This window comes from Coloeus monedula (genome assembly GCF_965178545.1).
Source record: "Coloeus monedula genome assembly, chromosome: 6".
Lineage (NCBI taxonomy): Eukaryota > Metazoa > Chordata > Aves > Passeriformes > Corvidae > Coloeus > Coloeus monedula.
In genome coordinates this window covers 23,848,002-23,862,039 of record NC_138786.1, presented here as the reverse complement: position 1 = coordinate 23,862,039, position 14,038 = coordinate 23,848,002, and the positions used below count along the sequence as shown (strand labels likewise).

At 44.2% G+C, this 14,038-nt stretch overlaps 1 protein-coding gene across 3 annotated transcripts in view; it reads right to left on the bottom strand.

Annotated features, from left to right (window-relative positions):
* The window catches only part of TSPAN18 (tetraspanin 18), a 119,862-nt gene that overhangs the window by 2,356 nt on the left and 103,468 nt on the right, over window positions 1-14,038 (bottom strand). For all 3 annotated transcript variants that reach the window (XM_082283173.1, XM_082283175.1, XM_082283174.1), the window contains exons 6-9: window positions 10,812-10,886; window positions 4,995-5,093; window positions 3,588-3,767; window positions 686-769 (exon numbers count right to left, since the gene is read on the bottom strand). In XM_082283173.1, coding sequence (XP_082139299.1) covers window positions 686-769; window positions 3,588-3,767; window positions 4,995-5,093; window positions 10,812-10,886 — 438 coding nt within the window. The remainder of the gene's footprint in view (window positions 1-685; window positions 770-3,587; window positions 3,768-4,994; window positions 5,094-10,811; window positions 10,887-14,038) is intronic.

The following is a 14,038-nucleotide window of genomic DNA, read 5'->3' as shown; positions in this document are numbered from 1 at the left end:
ATTCCCAAACTGCCCTTGGTGTCACAGGGGTGCAGGATTCACTGTCCCTGCTCTGCACATCATTGCTGCTGCCTGGGATGGGCACAGCACAGCCTTTGAGGGAGGCTGCTGGGCCTCTGCCCAGACCTCCCTCCTTTGCGCAGCATGGGGGACTTTAAAAGTACCCAGCCTTTTCCCTGCAATGCCACAGGGACATCACTTGTGGGCTAAAACCATGTCTGGTGGATGGATGTTCGTCAGAGACATCACCAAAGAAGCGGGTACTGATGCAGGACGATGGAGATGCTCTGGGTTCCATACAGTTTCAGGCTCTAAGCAGAAGGTTTTAAAGCACAGGCCGGGTTTGAACACGTTAACCAAGTGACAGATCAGTCAGCTTGCCGGGCACTGCGGCAGTGGGAGAGCGGTGGATCCCCGAAGGCCCTGTGGCCAGCGTGGCAGGGCCCGAGCTCTGTGCAGGCCCGGCACGAGGTGGCACTGCAGGCGTGTGGCATCGGGTGTTTCCCTGCCTTTTGTGTCACAGGATCGAGGAGCCTCTTTCCAGGCAGTTAAAACCACACGTTGAGAGCCTGCTTGCACTTTGCCAGAGCAGCTTCCCTTGGCGAGGGGGAGCAGCTGCCTGTTTGCCTCGCTGCTGGATGTGGTACTGCCACCGCTTTTGTTCCAGGCGGACAACAGTAAGTACCTCAATAGCCAGCACTCCGATGGCCAGGGCTCCTGCCAGGTACACGTACGTCTCAAAGGAGTTCAGGATCACGGTGTAGCAGCCCTAGGAAAGACAAAACGTGGTGAGACACACCTGAGCAGCACATTTTGTTGTTCTCACAGCAGAGCCCTCACTAGGACGTGAGGTGCTCTCAGACCCAGGCACCACAAGCACGGCTCCCTCTCACCACCTCACCCAGCCCCACGGCACAGGAGGCAGAGATCCACAGGACAGTGCTGGGGAGGGGAAGGTTTTGCTGTAGTGGGGTGGGAATGGTTCACACCCCTCACTGACCATGAGGAGCTGCAAGTTCTTGCAGGGCGGAGCAGCACAGAGAGGAACGCCATCTGCAAAGGGCAGAGACTAAGCACAGAGGGAAGGACACTCACTGCAGGTGACAGACATCCCAGGCTGCTAGTGAAAAGGATGATTTATTTAAAGCCAAGGCAGGAGATTCTTGATTCATCTCTCACAGCCAGCAGGTCTTTAGCAGCCCAGGACCTTTTCTCTGTGCTTTGCCCCAAAAGAGGCTGGCTGAACACCTGCTGATCTCACTATCAGAGAAGAATTTCATTAAGAACTCAGGGCCATGCACTATGGCAATTATTCCACTTATGAAGCATAGCCACCATCACCCTTAATTAAATTTATTATTGCTAATACAGTTAACAGCAGGTAGATCTTCCTGCAAAGGTTTCAGAATGTTTCTGGAAATCACCAGCTTATCCTGGCCTCAGTTCTCCCAGCATAAAATTTCAACCCACTGGGAAATTTCTGCAAACACGGGACACATAAAAAGAGAAGCAGATTGGAGTTTGTCCAGTATGAAAAGCAGCTTCCTCTCCACTGAGAATATACTTCACACATACATTTTAATCCTATCTGTACTGCTAGGATGTTTCGATTACCTGGGTTTTTTCCTTCCACCCTTAATGAAAGCATTGGAACTGCAAAGACAGCACAATAGTTATGTACTTCTGTCCATGCCAGAGCCTGCTCGCTGTGAGTGAGGCACAACCAGCAGAGTGAGGAAGGACATGGAGAGGATTCACTCATGAGGCCAGCCTAGGGGACACAGACTGCTGGGGCAGTAACTGAGCTGTTAAAACCATGCTTTTGTCAACATGAGACCACTCAGCATCAGCTCTCTTCCAGACATGTTTCAGCCAAATTTTCAGAGGAAAGCATCCAGTCCAGCAACAAAGGTGCTTGCCAGACCTCCAACCTTAACCCAGCCTCCAGCATGCTCTGCTCAGCTGGCTACAGACAGGGGTGAGCACAAGCATGGTCAGCACTGTCCTACCAGCATGGTGTCCCAAGAGCTTGACTTTGCTCCAGCAATGCCTCAATTCAGCTCTCAGTTGCTTGAGATTGTCTCTCCTACTTTACAGAAGTGCACCACTGTGCTTGGTGACACTTGCTGTGCACACAGCTTCTCCCACCAACACTCTGTGGTGACATGGGCTTGCAGGAAACCTTCCCTTTCCATGGAAGTTGTAAGCCTCAGCATCACTACACAGGGAAAACTTTAACCCTCTTTCTCAAAATGCATTTCTCTTCCCCTCCCTGCTGTGTGTCATCTCTCTCCTCCCTATCTATTCCCAGCAATCAGACCTGGCAGAAGCAGCATGGTGCTGTCTGCTATGATCTCACGCAGACTGCCTTTGCCAACCACTTCCAGCTGCCAGCCAAGGAACAGTTCACATGCTGCTTCCAAACTCCTTTCTTCTCTTTCTCAATCTGCTCTTAAGTGCTGAAAAGAGCACCACTGCCTAGTCTGGAGGGAGAAGGAGGCTTGTACATACTGTCAATACAGAGCTCAGTTGGTTTAACTAATGCTGTGGTGAACACAGTCAGGAACTTTGCTGGAAAGTTTCTTAAACATCGCGTCTTGGTGACATTGGAAGGAAACTTGACCCAGTGTCAATGGGATGAACTGTCTTGTCCCAGCACAGTATTGCAAAAAATTGTCAAGCCAAGAGGCCTGGCAAAACAATCATAGAATAGAACTATAGAATGGTTTGGGTTGGGCAGGACCTTAAAGATCACCTACTTTCAACCCCTCTGCTACAGTCAGGAGTACCTGTCACTAGACCAGGATGCTCAATGCCCCATCCAACCTGGCCATGAGCATTTCTAGTGATCAGGCATCCACAACTTCTCTGGACAACCTTTTTCAGCATCTCACCACCCTCACAGTCAATAGTTTTCTTTGGTAATATCTAAAAACTACACTCTTTCAGTTTAAGGCCATTCCTCTTTGTCCTATCACTACACACCCTTATAAAATGTCCCTCTCCAGCTTTCTTGTAGGATCCCTGTAGGTACTGGAAGACAACTGTAAGAAATGCCATTTTTCTAATGTAAAGATAAAAGAAGCAGAGAAATGCAGCTCTCCAATTCTTCTCTTCCTTAGAAAACAGACATGGTTTTCTGTGGCTGTTTAACCCTTGATGTTTTGATTGTATATAATGATTAGGAGTCTTTGTGAACTAAATTGGAACCACTCCTGTAGCCAGTAAGAGTCAGCTCCATCCCATCCTACCTGACCTGTGCTGGCTTGCTAATTAACTTCTCAGAGATAGTTCTAACCTTCAGAAACACAACAGAACTTGATCTAAATTCCCACCTTACCTCTCAGTCTCTTAGGAAAATCTTCATATTTCTGATGATACAGTACAACATGGACTTAGCAGTGTATGCAATGAAAGAGGATTTTCAAAATCAGCCACATACCGTCACTTCAAAAGCTGTCAGCAGGAGTGTAACTAGGATGTGAGGTACAGTCAGGGCCTGCCAGATCCACTAGCTACCCATGGCCACTGCGGCTGTCTCTCTGCCCCCTGTGAGGCTCCTTTTCCCAGCGTTCAGCCTCCCTTACCTGCCGGTTCTGAAACCTCTCCACGCCTGATAGACAAGCTTCCTTGTTGACAAACATCCCTTCCCGGCTCTGCAGCTCTCGCTGGCAACAAGCCTCCGGTGTCACCCCTTCCAAAGAGGAGTATGGAAGATGAGGGATAGCTTCAAAATCTTCTGGTCCATTCACTCCACAGCAGGCAAACTAGGGAGAGGCACAGAGAAGAAAGGAAAACAGAACTGATACCTTTCCGTGAAAGCAGACGTGACAAATCTAAGACCTATTCTCATAGGGATCAAAGCTTTAGTCAAAGCAGAGACAACTGTTCTTTCCAAAGAAGTGGATTGTGCTCATACCTTGGAGCTTCTGTTTCATTGAAGTCTTCATAAAGTCCCACTGTTTCTATGTCATACTGTAGATTCTAAGGTACTACTGGGAATATTGCTGCAAACTACACAGGGCTTTGGGGCATATCCAGAACGACTTGCTTGAGATCACCCAGCAGTACAGCCCAGGCTCCCAACCACCCCTTCTCCCCATGGCTAATGGCCAGGATTGTTGCTGCTTAAAGGCACTGCTAGGTGATTCGAATAAGGTCCCTCTTTAGGATTCCAGTCAGATGCTTTTTAAGGATTCAAGTCATACCCTGACTCTGTCTCCTTTCAGTCAGCAAGAGGAAATATCTTTAATAAAGTCCTGAATCAGCATGAAGGGCAGCAATCATCTTTTCCTTTTAAGATTAAAATTGACTTTTCATCTGCAGAGGCTGACATCCTGCTTTTCACTCCTGAAGGGACACACCATGGGGTGTGCAGAGCACTAACACATGTGTACACACACACACACACACACACACAGACTGAACTTCTTGTGGTACGCATTAACAACTGCAGTTCCAATGGCAGTCAACCTGTAACCTGCCCGATTAGGGATGTAATGACAAAGTCGATTTTGATGGCTATTATTTCTGTAGTGAAAATATATCATAAACACTCCTGCCTAAGCTGCTGTTAACCACAAAACATTAGTTAATGCCAGCTTTTGGTAGCTGTTGGCTGGGAATAATTCTGAAGCAGACTGCAAGGTAGAAGGCCCAGAGCAAATGCAGTGATACCCAGTTGCAGGCACCTCCACTGCTCTCTGTGCCTGATATTTGAAAACTGGGGGTACCCATTTAGGTCCAATGCCTCAGGTTTTGGCAAATCAGGTGACCCTGATGCAGTCATTAAGAGTGTCTCTCTCAGAACTGGCATCTCCATTTGAGAGACTGACTGCCAGCCAACCTCCCTTCAACCACAAGCCCTGGTGCTAGGCTGGACACAACAGGATGGTTGAAGCAGGCTGACCCTGGGAGAGCTGAGGGTGTGGGCTGAGCAGCATGTTGGTGGCCACTGACCACGGGCAGAATGGGGCTGGTGCTGTCTGACTTACTGTGATCATAACAGAGTTCCAGGTGGAAGAGAAGACATCTGTGTCGTTGTTCCTCTGGTAATGCTTCTTCAGCTCCTTGGTGAAAAACTCTCTGGTCAGCTGAAATACAGACAGGTGCAAATGTAAAGGCTATTGCCAACATTTCCCAAAGCTCCCTTCTGTGAATGCTGGGGGTTCTTTGTTTTTTTGGGTTTGTTCTTTTTTTTTGCAAACCTCATAGGAGAAACATGTGAAGAGCCATTGGCTGAGCCATATCTATGTATACAGTGAAGGATACCTGTTGAATAAAACTGTTACTCATTAAAATCAGGGACTGAATTATATCTGTACTTCTAAGATAATTAAAATTATGTTTACACTTAAATGTTGGTTGGTTTTAGTTTTTGTTGGTTTTTTTTTTAATTTTCAGCACTATTTGAAAGTACTTCATAAATTGAAACAGGCCTAAACCAGATTTTACAAAGATTGTCAAATCCATGCCCAAACTGTATTTTCATTTGGTGTGCTTCATGAAGTCCACAAGCAAAGCATGATTTTCCACTCCACTTTTCCTTCAAACCAGTTAACTTCCTACTAACAATAGGGGAACTGCTCTGAATTTACTTCCATGTGTGAGAAAGCAGAATGAAGCCCTAACATGAAACTTTCTGGAAAAGAAAAAGAATTAAAAAACACATAATGAATAGGAAATAGTCAACACAGCTTATAATCAGAAAAAAACACTATTTCCTTGACAATGCTTTAGATTATCTAAACTAACCTGCGTACATAAATTTAAAAAATCCTCTTTATATTTGTGTTTAGATAATTTAAACATTTTTCCAAAAGTCAACAATATAAATTATTGGAATTTAATTTACCCTTGTTTATATTTACAGTAAAACAGAAAAAAATGCACAAATTTGTCTCAGAGTCTTCTGGAGAAGTTAGATACCTTGAAATTACATTTACTTAGGATGACTCTCTGGAGGAATAGTAAACATACAATCCTAGTAATCTTGTTAAACTGAACATCCCAGTTCAATCTTGCTGCCTTTCTGTCACTTCAGGACAAAAACTTAAAGAAATCCTCTTTTCATGTTCCCAATAGGTGTTGACTTGTGTGGTCCCTTCTCCAAAATACCTTGTGACTTGCCACACAGGCAAAATCTTCTGCCACTGCAAAAGCCACAGCGAAGGGGGCTGGACTTGGCTGGCTACAGCACTGCTGTGATGTTGCATATTTGCAGGATCAGGAATTAAGCTGCCTGAAAAATACCCTTTTTATTCCCCCCTGTTGTTCATACAGCACTGCTGACGCAGTAACAGAGGCTGCTACAAGCTGCTTTCAGGTTCTTGATATGCAACGTGAAATATCGCACATACGCATGCATATGCATGAGCTCTAGGGGTGCGCACAAAAGCACAAGCACAAAACTGTTTGTTTTGTTTGTAACTCTATCACAAAATTTAAGGACTGAAAAGAGAAAAAGGCTGTGGTGACTTTTTAAAAGATCCTGAATACCATGTAGTATTGGCTTCTCTTTTACAAATACAAACAAAGGCCAAATGTAATTACTTCATCAGCAACGGGTAAAACTTTGTCACAAATACTTGAATCAGGCAGTTCGCTCAATGTCACTACCTTTAATTAGTTATGCTGTTAAATTCCTAAATTACTTTTTTTGGACAGATACTCAGTCATTTTTTTGCTTTTGAATATTAAAATACCAGAGGGCATGGCATTTTTCCTTTGGGAATTTGGTGCACTGAGGGAAGGTGAGTTAGAAGATGCTGAAATATGTCCTCGGTGTTCTCCTTTCCTTCCCGTTCTCTACATGCTTTATCCATGCAGCATCCAACCCTGCACACAGCAGCACATTTTTTTGATGCTCATCTGTTCCTGAAGCACAGACTTTGAAACTGATATTACCGTTGATAATAATCCCAGCCCGCTGCCTTTGTTGGGGTCTAAAACAAAAGAGTAATTTAAATATAAAGTGAAAGCTTTGTTTTGACAGCAGTAATCCCAGAGGAAATTGTTCGGAGTTTGTGTGTGATTTTTACAACACTTGGCCTAAAACAAAGCCTAATGCTGGAAGGGTACACTTGCCAGGAAAATAACTGCTTATCCTGAGCATCTCAAGTTCAGAAAAATGAGGCCAAAAATAAAAAAAGTCTTCTTTTAAAAACTTGCTGACAAAGGAGGATGAAATAAGACAGTCCTACTGCCATTCCCATGGCCTTCCTCTAGCTGAAACAAGTACCGGCCCTGATGACGTTTGTGCACATTGGATTTTTATGGCAAGAACAATTAGGAAGGGAGCAAAGGACCTACTGCTAAAACTAGAGCTTCACACACACTTTGACAACACAGTTGTGGCAGCCACAGCCATGAACAATAGGGAGCTGTTCAGCTGTGTTTTGGGCGGGGCGCCTCCAATGCAGCATATGCATGCATACACTTACATGTCAGTGAATGAAGTGAGACTGTTTTGTCACACTGGTTCAAAAAATAACTTTGCTGGGATCAGTGCAGCCAGATAAAAGGGGTCTAGAAAAAGGGGGGCATTTCTGCACAGCACAGGCATGCTGGCACTGCCCAGGAAGGTCACAGCCTTCTCATGCCGCGCTGTGCTCAGGGATACTGAATGCTGTGCAAGAAGCTGCCTTCATGGTGCCTGCTTGGAAAACAGGACACACTCCTACCCATCTACATTGGCCTGGAGCATTCTGATGTGTCTAGCACAGTACAGGGCATGGAGGTGCAGTCACCAGTGCTGCACTTCCCACTCCTGCAGTGCCCTCTACCTGAGAGACTTCTGTCCGCTCAGCTGAGGAAGGTTCATGTTCTTTAGCTTTTGCCTTATGTTTGAGGACATAGAGGCACCGGCATCCAAAGTGACTGGCTTACTAAGTGTTAGAACTGGGGCTAAAATGCATCCTGACTCCATCCAAAGCTCTGCCACTGGACTCTTCTGTTTGTACCATCCTTTCTTGCTTGTTAAGACAGTTCATTAAGAATCAAATACCCCTCCTGGGTTTTTCCCACCCAGACCTCTGAAGGGCATGTAAAGAGAAATTCCTATTGCTCTTTCACAGCCTCGCTCTAGTGTTCATGAAAGTCATTATTTTATGGGGGAACTTCTAGATGAAAAAGGGTTCTCCACCCCCAAAACCTCCTTTTCAAAGGAAGAGAAACTCTGGTAATTCCATAGCTGATGAACAGCAGCCTTCCGCTGCAGAGACTGCTTTTAAATAGCTCTTTAGAAATGCAGCTGGACTTGCTGGTCACAGTAGCTCACCTTCACGAACACCACCTTCACTTACCCCCCCACCTTGCTCTGCTTCACTGACTCTTCCTCTCATGTCAAATCTCAGCAGAAAACATCTCTTTTCTCCCTTATTTTTGTCTCTTGATTTCTCTCACTCCCTTAGCTGTTAATAATTTAACCCCATTGAGTGTTTGGGAGCTGTTTTGGATGTGAAACTATACAAGAGAAAGCTGCACTGAACATTATCTATAAAGCAAACAGATGAAGTGTATCTTTTGGCTCATTTTACACACCCAGAGAGGCCACCGCCACATGGACTGGTGCAGCGACCATCAAAGAATCCCGCTTGGTAAGCCTCGAAGAAACTTAGATTGCCTAAGTGTGCATTTGCCACCACATGCCCTGAAAGTAATTTGTTTTGCAAGGAAGAGAAAAGCACATCTGATCTTGACCTTCAATTGCTACTGTGAAGAATTCTTCCCGACCCGGGGTCACTGAAAGACTACCTCTGTCCCCATGGACATCCTGTCCAGCCATCCAGCTCACCCTAACCCAAAAGTGACAGCAACATTGACCCCAAGTAGTTTCCAAGCCAGACAAGCTACCACCACAATACACAGCAAAACCAAAACAAGGGCTATTTTTTCAGAAGAAACCTGAGGAGAGAACAAACCACAAGAACTCGCAGATCAAGTTTGACTTCTGCATAGAGCCATCTCCAGCTATGCTGGGATCTGACATTCTTCATTCTTTCCCATTTAAGCCCTTCCTGTCAATCATTCTGGCAGAGTGGGAAGCTGGTGATACAAACAAGGAGACAAGCTTAAGAAAGATAGAAGTTTGTTCCCCTTCAAGTTTTATCTCACAAAAGACTGCCAGATGCCGCAGAAGCCTAGAATAACCGCTGCGACCTTATCTTGCAAGATGCCATGACCTTACATGTCCCGTGGCTCCCATGGGAGTGGAAGGTACTGATTCTTTGCCCAGAAGCTAGCTGTAAGCGAGGAGGACACATCAGCAGTGCAGTCACCCCACACCCAGGACTTGCAGCAAGCCTGGGCAGTTTCTTCTACCTTTTACAGGTTTCCCACAGAGAGGGGGGGAGGTGGGAGCCATCAGCTGACAGCTGCTTGCCCAGGCCTTGCTCCCCAGGGACCGTGTCCTCTCTCTGTCACAAAGCCTATGCCTGGGTCTGCAGGGCAGTTCCTACGTGTACAGTCTGCTCCTTCTTCTGAACCAAAGGCATTCTCTAAAAACTCCTAACAGCAGAGCTGTCATGACCAGAAGACATCAGACCCCCCATGCTGCAATCTGTTAATAGGTGTTTCTATGAGGATGTGGTCTCCAAGCCTAAGATGGAATGGGACACCCATTCTGTGTGCAGAGTGCCATCCCTTCCCCACTGCCTTCAGATCTGAGGCAAAGACAAAAGGCCACCAGCTCATAAATGGAAAAAAATCCTCTCACCAACTCCTCCCAAGCCCATCCTACTATAAAAACACCACACTGTCTCGCTGTGAGCTTCCTGAGTTTTGATTCTTTTCTATCAAAAGCTTTTTTAAATGAATAAAATTAAAAGTATATCCTGGTTTAAGAAAATCATCATTATACATGGCTGTTCTTTGCTCATGCCACATTTCTCTCGTGTTCAGTAGAGCAAATGTGCTGTATGTTCTCTTGCTACTGCCAAAGGCAAAATAAGCAAAATAAATACTAGCAGTCACTGGTGACCACCTCTACCAGCCAATGTTTTTTCACAGCCATCACTCAGAGAAGGATGGACCTACTTCAGTCAGGCTCTCCTTTGCACATGTGTGAACATGCAAAAAAATGCATGGACCTTTGCTGTTTAGAGAAAGAAATGAGACTGTGGTTATTACTACTGTAGTAAAACTTTACTAGTAGCATAGGGGAGGGATGATGGCCATGTAATAATATTCACTGCAGAAGAATAGAGAAAGGCTACATCATATGAAGCTTTGGAGAGAAGGACAAAACTAAGCAGAGAAATAAGTGGGGGGAGAATTGCTTAGGGCAGGTCAGGGGGATATCTTATGAGTAGCATTGGTAGGAGTCTGGTGAGCAGCAGAACATGGAAGTTCAAGAATGAATATGATTAGAAGATTCATAAGAGAATTTTTGCACTGCAGAGCAAGCATTGGCTCTGTTCACAAAACAGGAGTTTTCCACTAGTAATATTAAACATATGTCATACTGGAAAAGGAAAATAGTTGCTTTTAATCATAGTGTGACTATTATAAAACTTCTCTCTGATGGAATGTGCAGCTGGTTTGGCTGCAAGAGAGTCAGGAAGACTTTAAAAGACTCTAAAAACTTCAGGAATAAGTAGTCCCCCCAGTGTCCCCATAAGCTATCCATCCTGCACTAGCCAGGTGAGCCAGCATTCCCTGATGTGCTGGCAATTCTGCAGACTGAGGGTAGGAACAAAGGAGGTTTGCTGATATTTGAAACCAGTCACTCTACAGACAAATTAGCCACCGTCTAACACCCTGCTCCAGCTGTGTATAATCCCACTAGAGTTTGCCCACCATCGGATACTTACATTTTCTCTGAATATAAAAGCCAGGATTGCAGCTGAAAGCTCCGCCAGGAAGATTAACAAAATGAACATGAAGAACTGGAAGAGAGAAGATAAAAAACACAGACATAGCATTAAGTGTGTGCAGTAGCTAGTAGGAATACAGGGTTTTGCTAATCACAAAACAGACAGTAAAAATAATTAAGGAAACTTTTTTTCCCATGACAATTAAAAAGCCCTTATGAGACAGTCACTTGGAGCACACACATTCCATCTCTGACCTCATCACAGGACATGGGAGCTTGTGATACTTTTGCCTGGTTCTAATGAGTAAAAGCAAATGAGGTTACAGAAATCATAGTATTTCCTGATACATCCACACCAGGTCAAAACAGTAAAGCCTATTTGGATGGAAAAAGTTATATAATTGTGGACATGCTCACACAGGGTTAAACTGTCCAGACACAGGTATAGGTATCACATGCAAATGCACACACACCCCTGATCACAGTACAAACAACACAATTTTACTGTGATATAATCACAGCTTATTTTGTGTGGAAGGAAGTACTGAGATATACCCTCAAATATTTATACTGATAACCAAAAATGGACTGTTTTCATTTCAGGACAAAATTAGCCTTGGTTAATATCCCCCTCCACACAATGGGGTTGCACTAAGTTAAGTACTAACCACACAGGACCTCTACAGAAAGTTGATAACACACCATAGTAATTTAATTTAATTTCATTATGCAAGTATCATCCCTGTCTTGTATGGTATCCAATGTGTGCATGTTCACATCCTTAAGATAAGGGCATGCTGCAGACTTGACAGAAAGCACAGTCTGCAGATTAAGTGATAGTAAAAGGGAAACAGACATCCAGGTTGAAGTAAAACCCTTACCCTTACACTTGTGTCATCATAATTTTAGGAAAAGGGAAGGAAAGCACAACAGAGAGGCACCTGGCTGTTCAGTCTAAGCTGGAACTGTATTTCGTCCTGTTGCCCTTGCAACATTCTGCTGCTTCAATCTGAAAGTTTGGTTTTCAGTCTTACTAGAGGCACCTTGTTTCGGTGATGTTACCAAGCCCAAGCGATTCACCGTACCTTCACCCCCCCACCCCACAGAAGTAAATCAGATGAACTCAAGAGGTCTCATCCCCAGAGGCTGAAATCCTGCTGTGAGGGTGCTGTTCCTGGGACCTTGTCCACCCAGAGCACTCAGGCACTCGGGAGTGTTTCCAGCCCAGGATGAGTGATGGGACTCCTGCAAGCTCTGATTCAGATTCCACCTGACCAATTCTCAGTTACACTGATGCCTCATGCTAATTTGATGCTGCTTCAGCCCATATGAAACAGTAAAAAGAATAGACAGGGACCTGCCCTTTAACATCCTTAAAACAACGAATGCTGGTGCTGAACAACAGCTATAGGAACAGAGCAGAAAGTGGCTAGATTCACACTCTCTCCCAAAGTGGCATTTATTTCCATTCTTGTAGACAAAACAGCGGGCTTGAGAAACTTTAAGTCTGAACTAGGTGGACATTTTTTACGTTCTTATCTCCATAAAGAGAAAATTACTTTCTGAATCAGCCTGTCTGAAATTCAAACAACCCAAGAATTAGCCCACAGACTCTGGGATAATTTTACAGAACTGAGTAAATGTTAAGACATTAACTCAGATTTTGGCACTGTGTGAGAAAGGCAAAAGTGAATGGAGAACTGTGTAAGACCACATCATGTGGAGGGTAATAAACTTGGTACATGTTATTAATAAAAGTAGATGAAACAAGTGAAAATAAACACAAGAGAAGTCTGGATGGGTTTAGTTTTTGTTGGGGTTTTTTTGTGTGTGTGAGAAGTTTATAGAAGGTCTTTCTGAAACACAAAACAGGCAGACAGGGCCAGAAGTACTATTGTGATCCCCAAGCAATGATTTATAAACAGTGTCTGAAAGGCTGTGCATTGTGCACCTCAATAATGGAGAGAGACTTCAAACTACCTGCTTGGAATGGACAAAATGTTATTTTATTGTCAATTATCAGAGCTGTAAGTGATTTTTCCCCACTGGAAAAGCACATGCACCATCCTATCACATTTGTCTTCCTGTTTCTGCAGTTGAAACAAAAGAAAAGGAGCCTGGGCCCAAATGACAAAACAAGAAAAGCCAGATGAGCAGAGATTTTTGTTTCTAAGAGCATGCTGTTGCTTGATTTTGCTGAACTAGTTAACTCTAATTTATTCTTACTGCTGGAGTTTTCTGTGTGGCTTTTTTTTTTTTCCTGCTCAGAGACTGTTTTAATTTCACCACAGGAGGGCAAAGAACAAGTGATGAGAATGAACGACGCTTTGCAAATTCACATCATCATCCATCAAGGGATCTCAGCGTAGTCACTGAGGTCTAAGGTGGTGATCAAGTGATTAATCCCATCACCCTACTAATTGCATTTCATTTACTGATTACTGGGAGACACATGTTCACCCGAGCAGCAGCACAGGTCTGCACAGAAGTGGAAGCAGTTGTTCCCAGATTATCCGTGATAAGCTTCATTATCATTCCCAAACTGATTTACACTTATATTGTGCACTCTGAATTACAGATTTGTAAGTTACAGTAGAAAAAACCCACAAGCAGCCATTAGGGTTGATGAGAAAAAGATGGATCATCAGTGTTTCAGAACTTGCTCCCATTCTGCATTTGAAGGAGAGACAAAATCTGCTTAACTGTGTTTTGCTTCCAAAAATTAAATTGATTACTGACGTGAGAGCACAAAGGACCCAGCTGGTTAATGCATGGGACACAGTAACCTCACATTCAAATTCAAGCTTGATACCTGACATTTGAACACACATATTCCCCACATCCAAGGTGAACATCCTGAGAAATGGAATCTCTCATATTGGTCAAAAATCTTGCCTCAGCTCCAGGCAATGGTTATAGAAGTTTTCACAGAAGTGGTTTATCAGAAGTTTCCACAAATTAATGCTTATTTTTCATAACTCATCCAGTGTTCCGGTTTCAGGACTGCTGTTCCAAAAAGAACAGCAACTGCCTTTAGCTCAAAGGACGTGCATTTTCATGCTGAGAAGTTTGAGGGGCTACTACATCCATTTTACAGGAGTGAAAAACACGATTTTGAAACTAAGCCAAATGAAGGTAACATGGGCTGTTCTTCTAACAAAGCTGAATTCAGTCCCTTGGTACAATGTTGTATGTTCAACAGTACTTTGGATTCTGATTTTTACA